The sequence below is a fragment of the Chelon labrosus genome (genome assembly GCF_963514085.1).
Source record: "Chelon labrosus genome assembly, chromosome: 21".
NCBI classification, from domain to species: domain Eukaryota; kingdom Metazoa; phylum Chordata; class Actinopteri; order Mugiliformes; family Mugilidae; genus Chelon; species Chelon labrosus.
This window is the reverse complement of record NC_140354.1, coordinates 6,211,921-6,238,242: the sequence shown is the minus strand read 5'-3', so window position 1 is coordinate 6,238,242 and position 26,322 is coordinate 6,211,921. Positions and strand designations below refer to the sequence as shown.

The following is a 26,322-nucleotide window of genomic DNA, read 5'->3' as shown; positions in this document are numbered from 1 at the left end:
TATATACATTTCTGAGCAGCAGGAGCAAAGGCAGGAAAGGGAAAAGATTTTGCCATCATTTCTTAGAGTTGACTTACAGTGAACGGACTCACCTGTTGAGACAGATTTATAAATTAACTCATGCGTGTCTTTGTGCTGTCACCAGAGCCCTGTTTTGCTATAACTGACTGAGCTACGCTACAGATGGTTGGTAATCTGAAAAGAGGAACAGGCTTTTGAGTTGCTACAAGACTGAGAAGGTTGGGCGAATGTAACTGTGTAGGAGTAGAATGTAGGATGGTGTGTGCCTAGTAGGGAATTGGCAAAACATGACAAACAGGTGTGTGCAGAGTGTAGTGTGCCTGCGTGCGTGCTGGAGTGTGGGTCTCTTATGCGCTCCAAGCACTTAGCAAGATGTCATCCAGTTCAATGTGAGCCTGGCTTCACAGAGTGGTATGTCTCATGTTAAAGCATGTGCACGTGCCTCCACTGGACCAGTGTTAAATACAAATATGTTTTAGAATCTGAAAGCATCCTTGAAATTGAGAAATAGCACTGACAACTAGCTGGTGTAATTAATCATTGCAGTTTACAGCTTTTCGTGCAGTTCTAAAAAATCCTTCAACGCAACGTGGAACCAACGTTTTCCGCTGTTCGAGTTTCCCTCCGGTATGTTTTTGTTGTCCCACCGGCAGCACAGTTCTGTGTGGAGTTGGAGCACCTTCGTTGCCGGTGTCAGTCCTCACAGTTACTGCACAAATGTTATTGGATAAACGGCGAAAATGTGACAGTAACAGGTAAATGCAAGCTTTTAGGATATTAATTCACTTCACAGTAATCACAGTATGTCAAAACGAGTCGTCTTTTGAACGCGCCGTTGTTCAACGTGTTAGCTTCCACTTACGTTATTCTCCACATTTTTTCCAACATTTCACACATAATTTACATAATATATAGATATTTTATGGGGTTAACTAGTAGAAGAACTACGCAATATTCATAATGGTGCTTCATTTTTTTTGATACATTGGAGTCAATAAAGCGTTATAAATATATACATTAATATAATATATGATTCATATATATTTAAATTAAAAAGAGCAACACATTTATAAAATAAAATACAAGTATTAAAAAATATTTTTATTTATTTATTGGATTTATAATCGAGCAGTGTGTGGGTCCTTAACCTTAATTTGTTTTAATTTGTTGCAAAACCAGAACTGACTTCCGGTTTTCCGGTGCATCTCTTCGCGTTTTAGCGAAACTTAAATAAAATTCAACATTTCAAATTTCAGTGATTTCAAAGAGAATGTTGTTGGCTTCCTCTTCCTGCTGCTGCATAAAAAAAAAAAATAGTAAAGGTAAATGGCAAAGGCTCGCTCCTCCCACCTTCTGTAGTTTCTTTCATAATTAAAACTAACTGTGATTCTTCATCATCCCAAAAAAATCTCTTTATACATCTGTCTCTTTCTCATCTCACTCCATCTCTCTCTCATTTTTCTCTCTTTAGCTCTTCCGGCCGTATAAAAATCAGTCTTATCAGCACTGCCAGAGTGCACTTCAGGGTCGTGGCATACCTCGGGCATATGGCACATTAAATGCATCCATTCAGTTCAGTTTAGTTGCGTCAGAGTTCACAAGGCTGCGCTTTCTGTACTCAAATGAATCGGGCGCTCAGAGTTGGCTGCCTCGCACGTTGGCATCATCACCAGCCAACACGGGGCGTCCAAACATGCATGGAGTCACACAGAGGCAGAGGTGCCGCTTCCAGAAACCTTGTGACAAAGTGTCATGGCTGTGCATGTGTCACACTCTTGGTTCTGGCTCGTGATGCCCTCACCTGCGTTTTGTAGTTGCCAATTTGGAAATTTGGCGTGTGCACCTGTTTCACTGCTGCGAAGAGGCTTTCGGTGATTGAAATGACAAGTGTCCTGTGTGTGCGTGTGATGATGACAGGCAGTTTTAGCAGATACAATGATAGGTCCATGACCAGCTAAGCACAGAACGGGGAATTAAATCACGACTTTACCACTGAAAATGTCATTGAATTAAAAGTCAGACAGTCTCTAAACGGTGTTTATGTAAATTTTAATTAAAATTCTAAGTGCTGCCTGAGCAATTGCAGCCTTGACTCACCTCCATTGTCCGCCCCACAGCAGAACTAAAGACCTTCTCATCAATGGCATCGCTGTGGTCAAAAGTCTCTGCCATTCTGCCTCTTAATGAAGAGCAGTTTCCGCTGCAGTTCGGTGACAGCGTGGAATCGAGTGTCGTGGAAACATTGAAGCGGTCGAGGCAGCAGCTGTATAGTGACTCACCGAGTGCCAGCCGCATGCTTAATGCTCAGGTCATTCTGGATATTTCATGGGAGAGACTCAACACGGGGACATGGCGCCATGTGGACAAAGAGTGGAGGCGTGTGTACTCTTATGGCTGTCTTTTCAAAGTGGCCGCGTTGTGCCGTGAAAATCCGTCGGAAGATGAGATCCTGCAGGCTGTCAGGACTTGTGACATGGCTTTCCTCATGGGCGCGGCCATCATGGATAACATACTTCAGGATGTTGTTCGGATTCTGCAAAGTGAAATAAGGAAGTCTGCCAAAGACGAGGACGAGAGTGAACATGCTGAGGTCAAGGTCAGTGGACTTTTTGCATAAAACACACTATTGTGTGTTCAGTTTATTTAACCATCTCACTAAGCATACCTTTAACTGACTTAACTGACATTCAAGTCTCTATGGTTCAAAGTTTGCAGCACACATTTCCTATATTTACATGAATGTTTCTGGCTGCGGTGGTTACGTGAGGAGGTTTCATTATGATTGTGATTTTATTCAGATTATTAGATACTGGGCTCATTGTAAATGTAGCTAGAGCTTTCAGAATAAAGCATGAATGTCTTAGATTATTATTTATTTTTTTACCCTTCATCATGTTGGACTCCATCAGATGTCACTGAAAGTAAAGTGCAACAAGCTCTCAAATGTCAAATTACAATTGACATACACTGATCAGGCATAACACTATGACCACCATCCTAATATTGTGTAGTTGTGACTCATCAGAGAATGGACATGGTCCTTCTGAGGGTGTCCTGTGATTTCTGGCACCAGAATGTTGTTAGTGGGGGCCTTTGGGTCCTATGGGTTGAGGGGAGGGGCCTCTGTGGATCATCCCACAGATACTTGATCAGTTTGGGATCTAGTGAATTTGGAGGCCATGTCAACACCTTGTGCTGTTCTTCATGTTTTCTGAGTTTTTGTGTGTGTGTCATGCTGCATCCTGCTGGGGATGGCTGCTGCCATCAAGGAGTGTCATTGCTATGGGGTGGGGGTGCCTGGTCTGGTCTAGGTGGGTGCTACATGTCTAAGTAACATCCACATGAATGCCAGGTTCTAAAGTTTCCCAGCAGAACATTGAATTGTCACAAGATGGTCAATGTTATTTACTTCTCCTGTCAGTGGTTGTAATGTTATGCCTGATCGGTGTATAGCAATTATTAATAGTTGCTTCCGCTCTGACAGTTCACTCATAATTAACTTGTATTTTCAGCTCTGATAAGAAGTCGTATCGCAGCCCCTTTGTCTTTCTTGTTATTTTCCTTTAAGGTTGAACTGACTCATCTTTTCTCTTTTCATTTTGACATCATTAACAGAGAATAAAGATCGCGAGCCCACATGTTCCGGTGATCAAAGCAGAGTTGGCCGTTCCCAGGATAAAGTGTCCTTCACTGGAAAGCTTCAGTACAAACTATCTGCTCCCCCTCAAGCCAGTGATCTTAGAGGGAATCATTGACCACTGGCCCGCCCTCAACAAGCACTCCTGGAGGTTTGTTCATTCACATCACCACGTCAGTTGTTTTCCCTTTTTGGAACCACTTTATCATTACTTATGTTATTACTTTGAGCTCAGACACTAGCAAGAAAGTTAGAAAGAAAGAAAGTAGTTAAATTAGAAAACCTTTTTAAAACTTTTGGTTCTGTCTGTGAAAATAAATGTCACAGTATTAGCATTAGCGTGGATTTAGCACCTAACAGCTCTACTTATGTTCAAAAGCCTTGAAATCAGACTGAATTACACAGCAGAGGGCACTTGTCTAGATGAGAGCCTGTACCTCCTTAAAAAATGTGGATTAATGGGAACAACTTGGACTGAGTTCAGGTCGATTTTATCGTCACTGCATCCCCTCATTTCTGACCCTTAAGAATATTCTTCACTGTTCTCCTTCCCACACAGCTGACTAGTCACCCCGACACCTGACACGGGGCTCCTGGCATCTGATTGCTTATGTAACATTTTCTTGAGCATTGCTGGGATCCAGAATGAGCAGATCTTGTTCGTAAACTATGCTTGAAATTGTCTCCCTCTCATAAGCATAGAGTACTTGAGGTCCGTAGCCGGCTGTCGGACTGTTCCCGTCGAGGTGGGATCCAGGTACACGGATGAGGACTGGTCGCAAACGCTGCTCACGGTCAATGAATTCATTGATAGGTACATTTTGCATAAAGTAAGTGCATCCTCAGCAGGTCTTGAACTTGAACAAAAGGTGATCCATGCTGTGATTTCTAACACTTTAATTTTTTTCTGTGCATCAAAATCTCCCAGGATGGAGGGAACTCTCCGGGCTACCTGGCTCAGCACCAGCTTTTTGACCAGGTGCGGCCAGGCTTTTATTCATTACGGGATGATTGTAAAAACTTGAATTTATTATTTTAATAATCAGATGGCATTTTAAGCAGTATGAAGAATGGGATTCTTTCCCCTCCAGCTGTCATCCTCACATCATATTGCTAGGAACAATATTAGCTTTCTTGCCCTGGTTTTACCATAAAAGTGAGTGGATTGTCTGGATTGAACTTTCCAGAAAGGGCACCTTGTCAAGCTAATAGTTGGGTATTTTCAGCTGTTTCATGGATCAGAATGAGGCCAGGAAAGGAGTCATCACTCATCCTGAATTTCCCCTCTACATCCCCATCTTTCACAATCAGCTCTTTATTTATACTATGTAACATCACTTTAGGAACCGAAAAAGAAGCATTCAGTGTTTTCTTCTAGATAATCAACATGAGAATTTGCCCAAGGAGCACATTATAAGCATTAAAATGATTATTTTTATATGTATTGGCAAATATTACAAGCTGAAAATTTCAAATGTTCCTCCTGGTATTGAATCTCCAGCTGCACACGCCCTAATTCGAGGAATCGGAAATTGGTGCTGGGAGAGAAAAGGTCAGGTTGTCCCTAAAGTAAAAGTCACGATGAAATTGCATTACACACAGGACAGCAGACTGAATGGTGCTAAATAAAAAAAATATATATATAAATATATGCTAAAGTTGCAATCTCACATTTTAGTTCTAGTCGGTTTGGGGATGCCTGTAGTTACTGGCAGTAACAGCAAATATGGTTTAATACTACAGGTTGTGAGGACAACCAAGACAAACTGTTGTCGTTTTAATAAATTAGTCATGCAATAACTGACCATTTTGCATCTTTCTGTGGTCAACAGTGATGTGATGTGAGTTGTGAAAGGCATAGGTTATCGTACTTAGAAGATGGAGGTGCACAGCCTTTATTCTTGCAGCTCTTCATCTAACAGCTCACTGTGGCTGCTCCTTCTTTGTTACTTATTGAAAATGACTTATGGAAATATATCAAACTTATCTGATGTAATAAGATGACAAACTAGATACAGGTTACATTAGCAGTAAACTAATACAGCGTTTCTTTTGTTTTCCATTTTTTATAGGAATGTCGCCACAGGCAAGACAGTTTGTAGACTCTGTACATCCTTTCAGTCCCACTTCGTTAAGAACACTTAGCTAAAACCAGAGCAGTCCGACACAGCAGCCCTGCAGTGATGATGTTGGTTGATTGAAACAGATTCTGAACAGTAGTTCAAGTGTACCTTATGAACCGGAAACTGAGTGTATATAAACATTGAGATCGCCAGTTAAAAAGAGTCTTCAGCCGTGCTAGTGGTCCTATGAGGTGACAGTTTTGCTCAGCAGTGACAGTTACCTAAAAACCAAAAAGTCAACCCAAAGGAGGTGCTACAAAAGATGAAAACTTAAGAAGATGCGCATTTTTTAGCTTTAGGGGGCTGGAGCCTATAAGAAACCAATTTGGTAACAAAGCAAAAACAAATTGGTTGGAAATTGGTTGGAAATGCCTTGTACCTGTTATTTGGTTTGATGTCCCTCAGATACCAGAGCTGAAGGAAGACATCTGCCTCCCAGATTATTGCTGCCTCGGTGAAGGAGACGAGGACGACATCACCGTGAACGCGTGGTTCGGTCCCGGAGGTACAGTGTCTCCTCTCCACCAAGACCCTCAACAGAACTTCCTTGCTCAGGTGACAATTAAATTAGCAGCGCTGCTTTCTGAATCTGTGTCAGAAATCTATCACGTGATCACATTCGGTTCACCTCATGGGATTCCCCTCCCTGTTTATCAGGTGGTGGGAAGCAAATACATTCGCCTATACTCCCCAGAGGACACAGACAAGCTGTACCCTCATCAATCACCGCTGCTTCACAACACCAGTCAGGTGGGATTGACAGTCTCCAGAGATAGCACGTGTTGAACCTGCAAATATATGCAGCATTTCCTATTTCTGGCTTCTTCTGTGCAGGTGGAGGTGGAGAATCCAGACGCTGAGCGTTTCCCAGAGTTTGCCAAAGCTCCGTATCTTGAATGTGTGTTGCAGCCTGGAGACGTGCTGTTCATCCCTGTCCGACACTGGCATTATGTCAGATCCTTAGAACTCAGCTTCTCTGTCAGCTTCTGGTGGTCATGATTGCGGATTCACAATAAAAAAAATAAAAAAATCGAATGAGTTCAGCTTGATTTGTGCTGCTGCGGAGGGGAATCAATCAAGAGTTTTTAAACTAATGTGAGGCTAATTCTCAGAAATGTTAAGACAACCGCTGATCAAGCAAACCTTTCATCCATTAACAATGAACACACATTGCTGAATGATTAGTATAATTGTGCCGCTGATCATTGCAACAGCGCCTATTGTGTGGAAAGCTACCAGCAGCACAAAAAAAACCACGAGAAAAACAAATGAGCGGTTAAAATTGTTCGTGCTCATTTCCTTCGGCATATAATTTACAAAGGGTTGTTAGTCATCTCATTTGACAGGGATATGTTTCTCTTTTCAGATTGGTTTATTTAATTGTGTTCTCAACCTTATTCCTACAAATAACCTCAGATGTGTGATTTCCATAATTCATGGAAATGAGGCAAGTCGTCAAATTTAATAAACCGAGCCAGCTACAGGTACAGGAATATGGTAATAAACACGACTCTCTGGTTAAACTGACAGTCTGAGGCAATCAGGCAGATCACAGATGAAAATTTAATTAATAAATTTAATGAATTAATCCCCTGGGCACGGACAGACTTTGAAATTAAAACCATCCCATTGGTTAAGTACCCTGACAGTGCAGCTCTTGTCTAGGACCAAAAACACAGAACCCGACTACAAAGACGGCGGCAGATCCCAGACCCCTGACAAGCCCCGGCCATGTATCCCGTAGGTCCTTTTCAATCAAGCCTGCTTATTGCATCTATGATGTGGGGATGTGACAAAATTAAGCAGATCGGCCCTGATGTGCACATTTGATCTGATTTTCAACCAAAATCACGGCCGGATAAAGTGGCGTCGTGGGAAATCAATACTGTGGAGCTGGAAAGCTGTGGGAATACTTTAATAAAACACAAACAGGAAGGCATTTTTATTCAGCAAATGATGAGTGAATATTACAGAGAAATTACAGTTGAAACACAAGAAGCTGCTCGAACTTGCTGCAAAGAGAAAATGGCTCTAAAAATGAGAGTTTTCTATGTATCAAAATAGTACAGTTTTCAACCGGTGTTGATGTGTCAACAGCTTACTTAGTCTTTATATCGCACACATAACGTAGCAGCTAAACCATAATGAAGAAAAAAAGAACATAAGTCAACCCTGCTAGAAGGTAAGCCACGCAGAGCTGCAGTACCGCCTCTGCAGCGTGAGTGGTGACATTCATTTTATGTGGTTCTGCTTTCTTTAAATTGCATATTTTAATTAAAGATAAACCCTATTAGCTGAAATGCACCGTTTACATTGTCATAAAATGCAGTATTTAGATTTTGTTAAAGCCCGGCAGACGTAAAAGCATTTAACGCTTTAAAAGAAAAAACGATGACACTACAACTTTCTGCAAGTGCAGCTTGCGGCTTAACAAATAGCTCATGCATTAAACATGCCGGTGTTCGGGTAATAGACTTATCCCAACCTAGTTACTTTCCTTACAAGGTTATCTCTCTAAACTAATAATATGAACCCTGCCTGGATTTAATTCTGTGAGTAAATGCTGTATACTTCATTTAGCCCTTAGGCGCTTCGTCGTTGTCAGGTAAGTGGCACAATTGACTGAGGATCACACAAAACTGCTTACTCTCATTATAATGTGATCAATACTCAATTACCAGTGAAGTAATGTGAGTCCTCTGGGCTTGTAACCCTTTCTCTTAAACTTGGACCTTCCCTAGCGCCTTCTCTTTTCTCTCCTTTCTGCTTTTTGTTTGATTAATGGCCTCATTGATTTTCAAATAAATCTGGGAAATTAGGATTAAATCCATGAGATTTATCTTGTGCTACGATATAGTGACGCATGGATGTACAGCTTAAAAAGACGAAGATTTGTTTCTTGTTTATCCCTTAGTGTGAACGTACTTCAGCGTTAAGCTGAAGGGATAAAACATAAAATTAAAAAGCCCAGGCTCACTTATGGTGCTCAATCAATGGGAATGACCACAGTAAATATTCCCCTGCATCAATATTTATCTAAAGATCGAACCTTTTTTTAAGCTCTTTGCATTTTCGCCATCTGAGCTACAAGAGGATTACAAAATGCTAAACAACGAGGACACTTGAGCTTGGCAGTTTTAATTAGTGGACATTACATATTCATGATTCAACATTTAGATATCTGGGGATAAAGCACTTTAAACACAAAATATACAAAACAAAAAAGTAGTGATTGTCAGGCATTAATTAGTCACATCTAGTTTTATCATTATAAACAGCTTTACAAGTTCTGACGTAACAGTTTAGTTCCAATAAAATATATTCAACAAAGACATTGTTATAAAATTGAGCTAGATAGAAGCAATGCAAAGTGAGACATAACGTACGTGTTATTAAAACCCTGCAGCAAGACGGTGTAGTAGAAAAAATAACGTTAAAGATTAACAATGATTGCTCCGTAGTGTTGGCAAATTAGGACACAAAGTGTGCAAAGTACATTCCAGGCTGATTGATGACCATAATGCTATGCAGAGGTTTTAAAGGCAACTCGGTTTCAGTTGTGGCATCAGTCCTCTCCAAATGTATCTGACCTTCAGTGCATCTTAAGTGCAAGGAGGTTTTAACGTGAAATAAAAGACGCGGGATTGTTTTTCCGACGGCCCTGCTTCCTCCCCGAAGAGCGTCCGTCCCAGCGAGCGGCGATCAATGCTGAAACGGAAAGCGCCTTGTTTTCTAGTACTCCTGTAAATCTGGAGGGAAGTTCTGCATCCTCTCCACCACGAAGAAGCAGAGCGTTCCGGCGAAGCCCAGGATGATCATCAGCAGGAGCTGCCACGTCAGGAGGAGGTAGCCGCTGTAGAAGAACGCCAGTGCTGCGCAGACGGACTGCGAGGGACGGGACACACAGATTGTTGGATAAGAAGATAAAGGTAAACCCATAAAGGTGCTCCTTTATCTTATGTTACTCTGGTAAATTAACACATCCTAATGTCATGTTCAAGCTAGATTTATGCTTGGCAACGTAGGTATGCTGTGTCTAAGTGGTGGACAAGCGCAGAAAATTCTCCGTCCTTCTGCCTCAGATGTCTTCTCTCTTTGCTATACCAACGTTAGCCATTAAATAGGTTCAACAGGTAGGACATGGGTTGACGGTAGAGACATTGCTGGAGTATAAACAAAGCTTTGCTCTAAACCCCTCCCCTTACAGCAAAAATCAAGTCATAGCTTAGCAACCACGTAGCTGTGGCAGTAATGTCAACATGGGGCTGTAATCAGGGTATTGTGTACATAGAGGTAAAACTGACATATCTGTAAAAGCTTTGGATATCTGTCGAGACTACAAAGAATTTCTAGGGTTAAATCCTGTTAGAGACCAATTTGGCAGCAAATAAAATATGTCCTGGTCAAGAGGTGTGTGCCTGCCTTCTTCTCTTCCTTCTTAATGTGAACCTAGGTGAATTTATTTCACACTTGGGGGAACATCCTGGATCCGGCTTGGCTTTGCTCGGGTGTGCTAACAGCGTCTGGGAATCGGCAAGTGGGGATTACCTGGATGAATTTGAAGATGGCAAAAGCGGGTGTGCTTTGTTCGGCGTAAACGCGGCCTAATATGCTGTAGAGCTGCGTGTTGAAGCAGCTGTCCCCGAGTCCGAGCAGGAAGCTGCACAGCAGGGCGATGGACACACTGAGAGAAAGAGAGAGGACACAGACTGAATCATGACTGGGCTTACTAAAATCTCCCTCTTCCTTACGTTCAATTATCGGGGCGATACCTACCTTGGAGTTAAATATGGGCTCCTTTGGGTGGTGGTTTCAAAGACAACGGGGGCGTCGTTTGGGATGTTGAGGAAGATCAAATAAAAAGCAATGAAATGCACGACCATTCCCAGGAACACCACAGAGGTCCGTCTGAAGCGATTGTTCTTGCACAGCAGCCCGAAGAAGCCCCCACCTGGTTGGACGGAGCGCATCCCGTTACGAGCCTACGTCGACTTGGAGCTCATCGGAGCACGCTCTCAGAGAGGAAAAAGTGAACTCACCCACTATTTCTCCGACGCCTACCACAATCCCAGAGATCCCGATCAAGCCTTTAGCTGCTTCTCCGAACTGTGTGGTTGCTCCGATGCACGTCCCGTACACTCCGCTGTAGAAAGATAGCTCGAGGCCTGGAGAACAAGGAGATCTTGATGTAGCTCCAAGCCCTTTTACATGAAGCTAGGTTACTTACTATAATACTACTACTGACTCACCGCTGTATGCCATGCAGGGACTCAGCAGCAGTATAGTTTTAGTCTTCAGTAACTGCATCATAGTCTCTGAAAAGGAGGAGATGGAATACACTCATCTGGATTGCTACTAAATACTATATTACAACCATTTATACGTTTCTTTTACATGCGTATTGAGGTCTAATGACAATGCAGACATTCAGACCACGTTTTGCTCTGACAATTAAAGTTCAATACAGGTAGAATATGGGGGAAATCTTCTGTCGCAGTAAGCCAAAAAAAAAAAAAAGCAGCCACATTTAAATGCAGATGGAAAAGCACCCAGGAGACACTCTCACTCGGGCCGTTAGGGAAACTTTGTATTTTAAACGAAGAAATCCCACCAGGTTTGTCTGTATACGCCTCGGTGCCCTTCCTTGACATGAATCAGCGTGCATCTTTGATAAACCCCCCGATACCTTTAAGGCAGGTGTACACGAGTACAGATGCGCGGCAGATACACACAAGACAAAGAGTAATCTGATCCTCCAAACAACTTGGGGCCGCACTCAAGGCAGGTGCGAGTGCAGCGGAGTTTCCAGTCGGCAAACAGAGATGTAATCTGAAATAAACCCGCGCGCAGGCCGTTTCTGTGTACTCTGGTCTGAAGCCGGGAGATTTTTATCCGCGTGAAAGCAATTTTCACTTGAAGAAAAACAAAACTGCAGTTGAGTGTCTGCTAGACTAAGCTGTGGAGTGCAATGCTAATAACTGGGGAAGAAGAAAAATAACACGCATTGTATAAGGTCTTCAGTGCCTTGTGGAAACTGTACTTAACAGGAAGAACTTGTTAACAGTAAGTGTCACTGTACTGTTAGCGCCTTTTTAGCTACGCTAGCAGCACATGGCTCAAAGGATGGTAGTTAGTCAGTCAGTTGGTTCACCACATTGGTCAAGACAGAAATATCTCAACGACTAGTGGCTGGATTGCAGAAAAATCTGGTGCCAACATTCATGTCTGAACTGATATACACAGATCAGGCATAACATTATGACCACCTTCCTAATATTGTGCAGGTCTCCCTTGTGGTGACTCATCAGAGAATAAACATGGGCCTTCTGAGGGTGTCCTGTGGTGTCTGGCAACAGAATGTTGTTAGTGGGGGTCCTATGGGTTGAGGGGAGAGGCCTCTGTGGATCATCCCATAGATACTTGATCAGTTTGGGATCTAGTGAATTTGGAGGCCAGGTCAGCACCGTGCTGTTTTTTGTGTCTGTGCCTGTGTCAGGCTGCATCCTGCTGGGGATGGCTGCTGCCATCAAGGAGTGTCATTGCTATGGGGCGGGGGTGCCTGGTCTGGTCTAGGTGGTAGGTACATGTGTAAGTAAGATCCACACCAATGCCAGGTCCAAAAGTTTCAAAATGTTATTTACTTCTCCTGTCAGTGGTCATAATGTTACGCCCAATCGGTGCAACTTTGGATGGATCTCAACGTTTTAAGTGCCATCATCACTTTGCCAAATATTCTGCATCAATTTTGGATCTAATTCATTCACAGCAACTGAAACAAACTAGTAAACAAATTGGTAAATGTTACACACCAAAAGGTCTGCTAGAAGTCCTGCTGACCATAAGCTGTGTCCTAAACCTGTACTATATACTAACTCTATGGAGTAGTTTAAATGCAGATTGTCATAATATACTATTTAGGCAGTTCGTTTACAAAAATAAATAAATAAAACTTGACATTTGCTCTGTTTTATATCGACAGGAAGTGATAAAAATGAAATGTTGTTGTTGCTGTCAGTCAAACTGAAGTCACTCTGGGGTGTCACTGCCAGTGAAACTACACAAACAAATAGAATTTTCCACCTTTTTCCAACAGATGTCTTTACAAATAATCTCACAAGCACTTTGCATCGTGAATGAATCGTGTGCATTAACAGCAAAACGTCGATAGAATTGTACTTAGTATGCGTGTCGTCTTCTTGAATAATTCCTTTTGTCATTTTTCCAATACGATCGTAATTCATGTGTAGTACAGTAATAATACACACAGTTTATTATGTATGTGTGCACACACACGTGTAGAGTTGCTAATTTGTATCAGCATGCATTCACTGTATGAACATAATGAATACAGTTAGTGCATGTTAAAGAGAAATTCCAACGTATTATTTTAATAAAGCTGACAACGTGTGGTTTATTCCAAAAACAACTTACTGAATTCCGACTTGGTATCCTGCATGGCAGCGTCTGCTCTGTGCTTGTACCTAAACAACAGAAATATAATCAATACTCCACAACGCTGACATTAATCAATAGAAATAAACTATACACACAGGCAAATAGCGTCCCCAAGTCAAGAGCAGGTGAAGCGATTTATAAGCCAAAGAGAGGAAGGATTCCTATTTACATGACTCCCTGTTGCTCTGTCGGAATCATTGTTTAGTCTCCGGTGAGGAAGGCTCAAATATTTTTCATCTAGCAGATACCCAAAACAGTCTCTAACACAATCTGCTGCCACAGGACGCACGAACACAGGTGGACAGAATATGTTTTGTCCAAATCAGCATGCCAAAAAGAATTCTGCAGGATGTACTACTTCCAGGCTCATGTTTTTCACAATGGATGCCTTATATTTTTTCATCAAACGTCCCCAGATTCAAGTCATAAATATTTAAGCGTGTCTGAAACAATGCTGAGGGCTGTTCCTGGAGAGGCTGGGGTCTTTATCCGCCGCCACTCCGGAGGAGAAAGTCTCCGACCCGTCCGCTCCAAATCTGCCTGATTGCACCCTACTTGTGTAAAGTGCTATGATTGGGCTTGACTATCAAAATTGCATTGATCTAGAGAAAAACGGTCAGTGTCATTTCTGTGAAGGGCAAGAGTGGTTTGAAACTCCTGTAGAACTGCGGCGGTAAGTCTTCTTAAAAACCTCTTGCAAGATCCAAGGTGTTATTTGAAGAAAATAATAAATTTTGGGGTGACAGCTTAACAAGGTCAACTGGTTGCGAGGTAAAAACAAACAACTTATTTAGCTAGCCCTGATCCACGCGCTCCTCTGCGTCCCTTCCGAGCAGAAATATGAATATATTCTGAGTGGCTTTCGTGGCACTGCAGTGAAAAAGGTGCAATTATCTATAAGGGTGTTCTTTTACGTCACACGAGTGGATAGCAGCGACTGCCCTTCCTCTTCAGACAGCATCTCCTCCTCGTGGCGGATCTTTCTCAACACCAGGAAGGTGAGAGTGCCGAGGACGGAGGCGACGAGCAGGGCCAGGAAGGTGATTCTCCTGCTGTTGTCTGAGAGATTAAAACGCACCGCTTAATTAAAACGCACCAGATATAGCGACGACATTAAGCCGCAGCATATTCAGATAACCAGCCGCTCCTCTGCAGTCACGGCGGCGCTCAGTCGGGCTTGACCCTACCTGATATTTCCGTTTTTCCGTTCCATTCGAAATAAATGTAAAGATTGCCAAACAACATGCTGCAAATGAAAGGAATGGTGTGAATTAAATGGGGAAATCACAGACATGAATACAGTATAATGCTGACATATATTGTAATTGCTGCTGGGAGAAACCTTTGCACAGTATAGCCAGTATTGTCTTTATAGAAAATGACCAGAATATACCGTGTTACTTTACTATATGCCATGTTATTAGTTAAAAATTTTAAACTCCTACAATGCAACTCCCTAATTCCCCTTAACAAACACACAATACAAGACATTGCAACTTATGCAATATGCAAAAACTAAACTACTGAGAATAATAACTAAGAAGAAAACTGTTTTTTAATATTATTATTGTTATTTTATTAAAATTTTTTTTGGAACAATTCAGAATCTGAATTGTATTTATGGCCATGTATGCTCACACATACAATGAGTTTTTCTTGGTGTTTGGTGCAATAAACATAAGAACCAATATAAAATACACATAATATAGAAAAGAATATGTAAAAAGTATGGATGTAAATATAGAGTATGAATGAATTGTGCATTAGCAACACATAGACGCAGGTGGTGTGTAACGTACAGTGTATCCCCTTCAGAGGGTGGATAAGAGGCCGTGCATGTGTGTGTGAGAGGGTGCTTGTTCTGGGTTGTTGGCCATTTTGATTCTATGAATTAAAACACTTATTAGTGCCCTCCTGCTTTGAAAATAATTATAATTTTTACGGCAAGTGTGCTAATCTCTTTTCACTTATTTTAACGGAACGCACATGAAATGACCCACCGAGCTGGGGAGCACTTACTGTAAAGCTACTTCTAACCTTTTGTAGTGCTTCATTTTACAACATGACTCAGACAAGAATTCCAAAAATGTAATGAAAAGGTTGCGCGAGATCCTGTGAAAGTTACTTGGGGGCACGCAAAAGTACATCTTATTATTTTTCTGCTCCCCATGTCCCTCGCAGGGCTCTGTAGTTCTATAGAGAGCAGGCAACGAGCGCCTTTTGTTTCCCTGAAATGATGCCGGCAGATAAATCCTTCAATTTTCTATCATAATCAGAACAGCTTAGTGTGAGATTTAGGTTAGTTAAACATTTAATTATAAGACCCTCTGTGCAGTTTATTGTATACATGGAATTTAACGTATATCAAACCTTCCAGGGCCTTTCATGTGACCTTTTAATTAAAGCGTTCCCATTTGGACAATCAGTGAAAGTGAAAAAAGACTGAGCATGGTGATAACTGAGTCCTTGGAGAAATGATGTTTGATAGGCAGAAATTGTGGAGTAACTTTTCTTTTTTTACAATCAAACGCCGACTTTATAAACAAAATAATCTGCATTTCTGTCTCTGAGGATGCTTCTTTCATTTTTTTTTAAAGTTGTTTATTTGCCTTTCTGTAAAACACTGTGATCTATTTCCATCTTTAATTACAAATCCACCTCAACTGAGAAAATGGAGATTAGTCTGTCCTGGAGCCACGGCGAGGGACATCAGGGGTTATTCATGAAAGATAACAGTGATTTTCAGCGGCATTCTGTGTTTGTGTCTGCAGGCTGTGAAGAACCGATTCGGAAGTTTACTGTGGCAGCGATCACCGCTGCGGAGTCAGATTAGCGTTGCCCTATTGGGAGCTTTGGTGCAGGTGACAGCCAATGTAATTATTACACTAATTCAATTTGCATATTTTAGCAAATACAAATTAGTTGTCCGAGCCAGTGTGCAAGAGCAATTTGCCAAATACAAGAAGTGAAAAGGCCAAAGCTCTCACCTGCAGAACTCTCCTCTTTAAGAGGCTTCACGGAGGAACTAATGGTATTTATGAAAATGAAGCCTATAATAATGTAGCCTGTGCAGCTAACAATGCAGATCACGGCAGGAGTTTGGCTGCTGCAGTGCAATTACACATTTGATCAACTGAAATGCCTCAAACAAAAAGAAAAGGAAAAAAAATAAATTTTAGGAGCATTTAAGCTCCTGGAGTCCAAAGGGGATGGCTGGGGCTTAGTACATAGAGTCGGTTGTTGAGGGTTAGCAGTGCATGGCATCTGGTGTATGGACCACATGCCAAGGTGTCCTTAAGCAAGACACTGAACCCTAAGCTGCTCCCAGTGTTTGGCGCTAGTGTGTGAATGTGTGTGAATAGGAAGAAAGGCGCTATATAAATAAGACCATTTACCAATACCAAATAAGACGTAATGCCATTAATTGCATCATATAGAGTGAAATATCATATACAGTGTGATGAGTTAATGCATGGAGGTAAGTACACTTAATAGTGATGCAGACGTTGTGTAACATTCCTGTGTCAGTAGCTGCGTACCTGCACTGCAGGAGAGCCCAGAACATCCCAGTGTTCCTGTTGATAGTGGAGGCCTCTGAGTTTTCCACCAGAAAGTGTCCTTGAGCTGTCCAGAGCACTGCGAGGGTGAGGCAAAAAAAATTAACCAGTCAGTTAATTACCCACATCAAGTGAAAAATTATCTTTCGGCGTCGGTAAGTAATGCATCTAACCACACGGTAGCCTTGGGACATGATAAAAATGAATCCCACTGCAGTGATTTGAGATCTGCATTAAAAATAATAAAAATAATAATAATAATAATAATAAAAACATTTTTCTTCATTTCTTCAGTAAACGCTCAGCAGAGGGGACTCTTTCTCTGTATTTTCACAAACACTTATGAGCAAGCTCAAGGTGCTGCGCTCTGTTTGGAGAAACAGCCCCTAACCCCATTTAAGGTCTAATTTTGGATATACTGTTTGTACGCATCAGCGCGTCCCGGCCATGATAATCCCTGTATGCATGATTAAACACCATTTGGATTTCAACACAGAAATTGAGCTCGCATGGGCTACAAAAAAAAACAAAAAAAAAAAAAAACAGCACGTATTTATACGCTTTAATATCTTGGGCCACTGTTAACATTGCATCCTGCTCCAGTGTTCATACACACAGCCGACTTTGCGGAATGTGACTGAGCATGTGCCCGACATGCTGCAGTTCTGCGTCTGAAACGTGAGGACGCCTGAAAGCCATGCTTTGTCTCCGCACGACGTGCAGTCGCCGAACTGTCCCGTAGACAGGACACGAGGTGTTTGGATCATTGGCTCCTGGAAAGTTTTAATTATATTTTCACTAATTTCTGGCATGATACAGATGAAACGGTTAACTAATAGAGGAAGCCATCACTAGGCTAATCACTAATGAAAACAGTCAGTTGAAGCCAAATAGGAAAAATAAATGGAGCAAATTAAAATTCCTGGCATTCAGTTGATTTAGAGAAAATGTAAGTACGACTCCTAAAACATAAAATATCTGAATAGTTTTCTTTAATATAGGTCAGGTTTTAAGCCACTGAATTATATGTTTTTCTTTACTGTCACCTAACAACACTGTAATAATGGATGTGTTTCTCTAACTGTCCTTTAAGTTATTAATTGTTACCTTAATAACAATGGGCATGCTTTGCAAGTGTGCTAATAAGATGATTATAACCAAACATAAAGTCAATGAAATATCTGATCACATGTTATGAGACAAGCTGAAGGCGAGGAACTTACTGGCTGCTCCGATGCCGATGAGCACAGAGGTCAAGTAGAAGGACCATGTTGAAGGTATGATGAACACTGCAATGTAGCCGCTAGACACAAACCCAGTCGTGAGCGACACATTTCAGCAGATATCCTGAGTACAGTCTGCAATCAGCATTAAAAGCTTACCTGTAGAGGAGACCACTCAAAAACATAGTCAGCTTAGGCCCGATTACTGTGACAACAGTCGGCGCAAGTAAGTTGGAGAACGAAAAGACCCCGTAGATGATCCCCAGACTTTAGAAAACAAAAAGAGGCAAAGAGAAGACAAAGTGAAGCAAACTTTTTACAAAGAAACATTTGGTTAATTTGGTCTCTGAGCTGAGGACTTACCTGTGGTACCCGCTTCCAGTAAAAGTAGCATTTCCCAGGCTTTTTACTACAGTTTGCTGAAATTCATGAAAGAAAAAATCTTTGTGTTAGGCAGTGTTTAAAAAAAATAAAAATATGTCAAATGCCATTCATCCGGTTTGATCATTTCCCTGATCACTGAGGAAAATTAGAAACACGAGATGCGCCTGACATGCTCCTCTGACTGGCCTGTTTCCTGCTGCACATTTGAACTCTTTTTTTTTTTCTTCTTCAACAAAATAAATATACAGGATTATAGGATTATAGGAGAAATGCACACGTTGCCATTATATATGTGGAATTGCACAGCATTGGAATCTCTTGCAGTTTTTGAATAGGTTTCGGAGCTGCGGGCCAGGAAGTCTGCTCCATGCATTCAATTAAAATCTCAGCTCACGGCACATGCCCTCGGAGCGCTTTCTGCAAATCTGCTGAAACGTTTCTGAAAGTAAAAAACTGAAACGTTGGTTAACTTACTTCAATGTTCCCGCAGGTGGTGAAGGCGGTGAATATAAACAGGAATCCCACACCCAAAACCACAACGTTGAAAGTCCTCCTGTCTGCCATGGTGTCTTCCCAGCGCTCCTATCAGTACATTTTAAGTTTGTTGCACCGACAACTAATTTGGGTGAGCATTTCAACAAAGTCGCGCCGGGAAAGTTGACTTTACTAACTGTTTAGTTACAGTTTAATGCGCAAATAGCGGTCAGAGGACGAGAGGCGCAGAGTGCGGGACACAGACAGGATTTAAGGACGCTTCCTCTCTGTTATACCAAGTACGCATGACAACTTGTGACTTTCATTATCAGCAATATTTCGTGGTCTTCCTTTTACTGGGACTTCTCCGTCATGGTGTCGTCATCCTCCTATTTTTCTTTCTTTTTTTTTTTTTTCTCCCCTTCGTTCTTCTTTTTCTTCTTCTTCTTCTCTCATGAAATTTGCGGTAATTTAAACTCATTTAGCTTTGCTGCCTTCCAGAGGTGACTAAGAGAAACAGTCCTCAAATTAAAACGAAGCGTTTTAGTGACTTACCCTAAAAAATAAAAAAAATAAATAAGATAAATAGCTTTATAGTATTATATATATTTTTTTAATTTCTGTCAATGAGTACACACTATTTGGATTTTTTTCGTATTAATAATGTAATAATTATTCAATAACTAATAACCACTTACATTTTCATTTTCAAACTAATCATATATATTACAAAAGCGGTACATGAAGGTAGAAAAGTATGTCAAAGTAACAGTCAGTGATGTGTGTTTTGAAGCAGAGTCTCAAAATACTGTTGACAAGCAATAACTGAGAAGTTCATGTCAGTTATTTGAAATTGTTCACCCCCTAATAACTACAACATCCAATAGGTAATAATTTTAAATATCGAGCCTATACATCACTGAAGGAAATAAAAAAAAACTTTGCCAGTAGCCATTGGTTAAAGTGCCACCTCTCGGTGTCTGCGTTTGCTGCCACTCAACAAAGAAGCGTAGTGGAGCGAGAGGCTACACCGCCACTCACTTCCGCGTTTGCTAAAAGTCCCGTATGTTACATGTGTTTTTAAGTCAGTCAAATTGAAATCTTTCCTTTGCGAATAGTGTATGTGACTAAATTACCTCTGTGTACTATTGTGGTGATCTTAAATATAGCTAAATGTGCCAAATAATAACTTTATGTGCAGTTAGTTTCTTGAGCGCATGCGTATTGCCATTCTGCCCGTTAACTGTCTACTCACTGAAACTACAAACGTTTTAAAGTCGTGCGGGTAACTATAGCTAAATCTTAATTCCATTTTAATACATGTAATCATTTTTCTTCCCCTGTGTTATGTTGTCACGCGTAGATGTGTGGGCACGGACGCAATTTTAGCTCTTCTCAACTTTTGTTTCTTGAATATCAAATTCATCCTGCTTCCTGTAATCTCTTTGCCACAACCTACAACAGATTGTACACAATCATCATGGCGACCCAGGATGGTGGGTATTGAGAAAATATAGCAGTATTTACTTAATATCTTTACATTGAGCGTATGTGGTATTACTGGAATCACGTGTACTTCTTAATGGCATATAAATATACTACGCCGTTAATAGACTGTTGTGAGCATTTACGTCTCGCCCGCATCGTTATTCTTTAAATGTTGAGCAGTGTTGCAGCTAGCTAACGTGAACGACTGCTAACAGTAGTTACAATTAGCTAGATGTGAGCAGGGCTAATGTGAATTTTAGAAGATTTAACAAATGTTGGGTTTGAACTGGTTAACTTAAGCTGTTAACGTGCTAACTAAATATGGTCAAGTTAAAAAATGGTAAGAACGACGTATCCATGTATAGTATCCTGCGGTAACGTTACCAGTTTTGAAACCAGTAAGGCCAAGCGTATTACAAGACCCGGGTAGATTTTAAGGTTTTTAAGAAAGCAAGTCTGTTTTGGTTCAGGCGTGTTTCACGATATTAATTATCCCCTCGCCGTAAACCCTGGGAAGAGTTTCTCAGTAGAGGGGGGGAGAAAACAGCGGTGGAAAGAGCTAGAAAGACCACGAGTGAGAAAGTGAGTGAGCAGAAAAAGCGAAACTAGACTTCATACAGACTTGTCAGTGTTGACTCAGTTATCTGTCTATTCTTTAGCTACGTATAGTGTGCACGTATTCGTGACTGCTGTATTTTAGTTTATATAAAGGAATTTAAAACTGAATACGTGTTAGACAAACTAAACCATTGTTTAGTAAATTAAAAGACTCGTTTTATTCATGGTTTGTACCACATTAAAGCAAAAAATATAATGATAATAGTATAATTTAAAGTCGCTCAAAATAAAATGATATATTATTTGACAAGGAAAAAAAAGAAGAAATAAAAAAACAGATGTAAGTGGGGGAAAAATTAAAACAAAAGGATGAGCTGGGTTTCCCCCAGGAAGTGTAAGCCTTCCAGGTCAAGGAAGGCACGCCTCTTCCCTTCATGATTAGTTTAGTTTTTGGTCGTTAGCTTAGCTGCAGTAAGATTTGCTGCTCCTTTCTTCTTATATGATTGTAAAAATGTGTTTGTATAATTTTTTTTTTTTTAGACCATTTTTTTTTGGTCTAACAAAACACGATGCCTTTTTTTTCCCTACATTTTTGCAGCAAAGCAATTCATGGAAAAAATGGACATGCTGAAAATAATCATTAGTTGCAGCCCTCTTGTTGTATCTCATTTGCTGAGTGAATCAGCATGTCTGCTCTAATGCGTATTCATTCTTATTCATAAAAGTATAAGCTCTCCTATGTTAGTGGAGATGATTATCCTTTCAGGAAAAGTGGTTCATCTTTAGTGATAAAACTGCAGGACACACCGGTGAGGATAAATACAAGGAATCTATTTATTTTAGCAAATATGTAATGTTTATCAGAATGACATGTTGGTTATGGTATAGTAGGAATATAAGAAATTTGGCGGTTAGTTAGAGACATGCATTTAATCAGCTGTGTCTTCAGCCTGCACTGTTTCCATCTGTAGATAAATTTTATGTTGTCATACATTTGTATTCGGTTGTTTTCTACTGGTCTGTTTCGTTGGCATTGATAGACTTGTCCTGTGCAAAAATTGCAAGACACACACGCTAATTAAGTTCGTAGTAAGTCGGACATACTGTATGAGGTAGGTCTTTCTGAAAATTTGCACATATATGGGAAATCTGTGATATCCTATTTTGAGAACTAACATTGTTGTACTTGGCAGCTTCGAGAGGATTTCATTGAAATCAAACATTTTTGCTCTTCCAGGAAGTGAAGAGGTCATAATGGAAACTGAGGCAAAGCCAAAAGAGGCTGAACCAGTAGGTGAAGATGTCGAGAAAGGCGACGCAGAATCTGCGTCTTGCACGGATGCGGGAAATGCCACAACTCAGGACTCTAGTATTAGCAATGGGGACGATGCTGACGACGGGCAGGAAACAGTGGACTTGAAGATTATCTGGAACAAGAACAAATATGATCTGAAAATTCCTGTTGATAGCACCGGAGCCAAACTAAAAGACAGGATCCACTCACTTACTGGTAGGAGCACACAGTGGTGAAACACTATACTTATAGTGGATGTTATTTGTTTTTTTTTCTTAGTGATTCACAAAACCACTGTTTTCTTTAATCTTCATAGGTCTTCCACCGGCGATGCAGAAAGTGATGTACAAAGGACTGCTTCCAGAGGACAAGACGCTACGTGAAATAAAAATTACAAGTGGTGCAAAAATAATGGTGGTAGGCTCTACAATAAATGATGTATTAGCTGTAAACACACCCAAAGAGGTCATTCAGCAAGAAGTTAAAGCTGAAGAAAATAAGAAGGAGCCTTTATGCAGGCAAAAGGTAATAATTCTTACATTACTGTTTAGTGTTGCAGATATTTTATGGTAGTTTGCGTGATATTAAAGCTCTACTATTATTTCAGCAACACAGGAAAGTTTTGGACAAAGGTAAACCAGACGACATCATGCCAGCTATTAAAGGAACAAAGGTGAGATAAGATAAAATAATCCTCTAATTTATCCTACAGTGGGGACAATATACTGTACAAGATGCTGAGCAGACGTACTTTTGACCCTTTTGTCAACTGCCTTGTCCTCCTTACAGGAACGATTACCGACAGTGCCTTTATCCGGAATGTTTAACAAATCCGGAGGAAAAGTTAGACTCACTTTCAAACTGGAGCAAGATCAGTTGTGGATTGGAACAAAAGGTGAGATTACTGGCTTACTTTTTAAAAAAATCCACTGCAACGCAAAGATTAGAATTTAATCATGGCCTGTGTTTTCTCATCTACAGAGAGAACGGAGAAAGTTCCAATGGGCTCCATTAAAAACGTAGTGTCTGAACCCATCGAAGGCCATGAGGACTATCACATGATGGTAACCGTTGTCTGCTACCTCCACGTCTCTGTTTCATTAAAAATTCCAAATGCTCAGAGGCCAAGACAGGTGTTCATATCACTGAGCGAAGCGTTGAAGGTTAAAACTGTGTGGTATTTGTTTGAAGAAAACCAAGGGAACAGAGCAGCGCAGTTCAGTTAGATTTAATTTGTAAAAGGTCTTCTGTGTAGGTAGGTAAACAGCGGATGTAGCTGTTCACTGAAGTGACTGGAGTGTGTGTGTGTCAGAGTGATGGAGTTTGCTGTTTTGGGCTCTGCAGTGGAGCGGGAAATGTCAGTGACTTCTCTAGATTAACCTTTATGTGTAAAGGCACTTCTCTTCTTCATTGTCTGAAATAGCAGTGTTGGGGGAAAATGTAATTGAATCAGGTAGAAGGAGAAGATCATAGTTGTTTTCAAGAGAACAAAAATGGTGTGTCATTATGTTCATATAAATCCTTTTTTAAAGAGAGTGTTTTTCTGAGGGACTTAATCTTTTATATTGGATTCCTATATTTTTTCCATGGGTATAAATTATCCATCCATCTACCCAACAAGGACATCATGTAATAATAATAATAATATTAATAATACAAGTTTACATGTGTATAATGCTGTGAATTCCATGGCAACAAGCCACATGTGCATTCAGTCGAACGCGGCTGGTCCGGTATCTGCGCATGTGTGAGTGAGGCACTGAGGGTCTTCCATGTTGCTGGGATTTTGTGCTGCCTCATCACACATCGCAGCCTGCATCCTTCCATTCTTCCATCCAAATCCACGTGTTGTTGCGCCTGCGGGGCACAGGTATCATATCATAATGCACAATAGTGAATTCACAACAACGCAGCCTTGTATTCAAATGTTAAGTAAATGTGACTGTAGCAGCTTGCTCCGAGTGTGTTCCTGCATCACTAAAAAGGTTGAAGAGTAGATCGAAGAGGAATTGGTATTCATATTTTAAAAGAAAGAGAAGGTTGTAGGGAAAGGTTTGGAGATTTACAAATTGCAAAAATGTTGTTATATCCTGCAAATTACTTTTTTGTTATGAGGAGCTAACAACAAGTGACTATACACAATATACTGACTCATGTCACACTAGAGAAATCAGTGTTTCCATATGCCATTAATCATATTCTAATATATAATAATCAAATATATCTTCCACTTTTCCAGGCTTTTCAGTTGGGTCCAACGGAAGCGTCTCAATATTGGGTGTACTGGGTGCCTGCACAGTTCGTCGATGCAATCAAAGACACAGTCCTTGGAAAATGGCAGTATTTCTAATGTGCCTCTTTTTTCTGACAATGATGAACTGGGATTGAGAGGAACGGCCAATAAAAATGAAACTGGAGTCAACAGTGAGGCTTAAAGGAACTTCTCTGGATATATATCCGAAGGAAACTGACAGATGCCTGTGGACTAATCATATTCTTTTTAGGTTTAAAGTGCACTATGTGGCAGCATAACATTTCTCAGCCCTGTTGATCATTCAAGGTTTTCAGCAAATGCAAGGGAAAACTATGAAAAAATTGTACAGAAATTGCTAACACGTTTCTTCAGTTATTCTTAAAGAAATAAAAGTTATTTAATGAAATTAATGCACCAGGTCATTGTTGTCTCTATTCTCTGTTTGTCTACATCTAATATTGTTTTTTATAACTTTTACTTTAACTTTCTACTTCGTATACGTCGTATATTTGCTGTTAGTGAACAGCAATACTCAAGTCCTGTCACAAATTGATAAGACTGACGTCTGGAGCCACTCCGCAACTTTTCAAGCCGTTCCTGTCTGCTTTTGGCTTTTTGTTTTGGGGTCGCTGTCTTGCTGAAAAACAAACCTCCACACAGCAGCTTCCTCGCTGACTGCAGCATATTTTCCTCCAGGATTTCTGTGTTTACCTATTAGCCCTTCTGTGATGTATGTAGTTTTCCGTGTATTAAACAGCTTAAAAAAAAAAAACTAGCTTGATTTTGGTCTCAGGCCAGAGAACTTTCTAGCATTTAATTTTTGAGAAACCTACTTTTGCTGTGTCATAGAGTTACATTCTAGATGGAGGAAATTAAGCTGAATTTACAAACCATATTAGGCAAGTATTCAAAGAGACTTATGCCACACCTGGAATTGCATATATTCTAGTAATAAACTCATCAATCAAGATTACTGTCCTCACTAGAACTGCATCACGCAAAAAGTTAATTTCTTTGTTTCTTGAACACAGCATTGCTGGTTAATAAACAGCCTGGCATTTTAAGAGAACAACAACAATGTCGGTTGGTTGTAGTTTTAATTAGTGTCTAATTATTAGTATTGATAAAGTTTTTATGTTTTTATGCAGCTTAAACAGGAATTTAGACTCAAGTGACAGAGTTTGCGGTGAATACTACACCACAGATGAGTTTGTTCCTATCTCTCAACACATATGCAATTGCGCTTTTATTCTTTTGGTCTCCAGTGTAAATTTATTTATTAATTTTCTACCTCACTGTTGCCAAGTGTTTGCTGTTGAGGGAAGGGATTGTTGGGTTTGTCTATAAAGTGAAAAGCCCTTACATGACAAATGTTATGATTTGGCAGTACAAAAAGAAAAGAAGTGATTCTCACAACTATTGTAATGAAACGCACATAAACTGAAGCCAAAATCCAGTATGAAGTCAAGTTTTATTTTGACTGAAATGCTATGCTGTATGAATAAAAAAAAAATGCCAAATATGATAGAACTGCAGTGTATTTCTTGGAAACTGACCTTAAATCATAAAATAATTCTTAATGAACAATGTATTCTAAAAAAAAACATTATTTTTAACCACAAAGGTTGACGTTCAGATGTGATGCTTTTACTCTGAAAATATTCTGGGCCGGATGTTGTTGCTGGCGGAAAAAAGAATACCACAACTATTTTTTAAAAATTTACTTTCATTATTAATTGTCATTATTATTGCATTAAGAAAGCTAACCGCGATTTGTATTTTGAATTTGATTTGTATTTTGAACTTGTTAATAAAGTTTACACAGGAAAAAAAATCCCACAACTTCCGGTTAAT

At 40.3% G+C, this 26,322-nt stretch overlaps 3 protein-coding genes across 5 annotated transcripts; 2 read left to right on the top strand and 1 right to left on the bottom strand.

The window, feature by feature from the left end:
- Positions 1-684: 684 nt before the first annotated feature.
- On the top strand, positions 685-6,794 carry kdm8 (lysine (K)-specific demethylase 8). Of its 2 annotated transcripts, none has more exons than XM_084570080.1 (8): positions 685-776; positions 2,139-2,617; positions 3,637-3,809; positions 4,356-4,488; positions 4,587-4,637; positions 6,187-6,336; positions 6,439-6,531; positions 6,616-6,794. In XM_084570080.1, the coding sequence occupies exons 2-8, from the start codon at positions 2,162-2,164 to the stop codon at positions 6,778-6,780; spliced, it is 1,221 nt and encodes a 406-aa protein (XP_084426206.1). In that variant the 5' UTR covers positions 685-776; positions 2,139-2,161; the 3' UTR covers positions 6,781-6,794. The 2 variants fall into 2 exon arrangements, with proteins under 2 accessions (XP_084426206.1, XP_084426207.1); XM_084570081.1 differs by having other exon boundaries at positions 697-776; positions 2,142-2,617.
- A 2,109-nt stretch (positions 6,795-8,903) lies between these two features.
- Positions 8,904-19,441, bottom strand: LOC311506473 (UNC93-like protein MFSD11). The gene is made up of 13 exons (XM_084570436.1): positions 18,875-19,441; positions 18,380-18,435; positions 18,176-18,283; positions 18,017-18,096; positions 16,776-16,872; positions 14,424-14,482; positions 14,151-14,295; positions 13,213-13,262; positions 11,031-11,096; positions 10,821-10,946; positions 10,558-10,732; positions 10,330-10,465; positions 8,904-9,666 (listed from the first exon to the last, which is right to left on the bottom strand). The coding sequence occupies exons 1-13, from the start codon at positions 18,962-18,964 to the stop codon at positions 9,514-9,516; spliced, it is 1,341 nt and encodes a 446-aa protein (XP_084426562.1). The 5' UTR covers positions 18,965-19,441; the 3' UTR covers positions 8,904-9,513.
- Positions 19,442-20,043: 602 nt separating this feature from the next.
- On the top strand, positions 20,044-26,049 carry ubfd1 (ubiquitin family domain containing 1). Of its 2 annotated transcripts, XM_084570150.1 has the most exons (7): positions 20,072-20,370; positions 22,158-22,430; positions 22,531-22,739; positions 22,822-22,887; positions 23,004-23,109; positions 23,196-23,278; positions 24,454-26,040. In XM_084570150.1, exons 1-7 carry the CDS (start codon positions 20,238-20,240, stop codon positions 24,562-24,564), a joined length of 981 nt encoding a protein of 326 aa, XP_084426276.1. In that variant the 5' UTR covers positions 20,072-20,237; the 3' UTR covers positions 24,565-26,040. The 2 variants fall into 2 exon arrangements, with proteins under 2 accessions (XP_084426275.1, XP_084426276.1); XM_084570149.1 differs by having other exon boundaries at positions 20,044-20,370; positions 23,196-26,049.
- Positions 26,050-26,322: the final 273 nt, after the last annotated feature.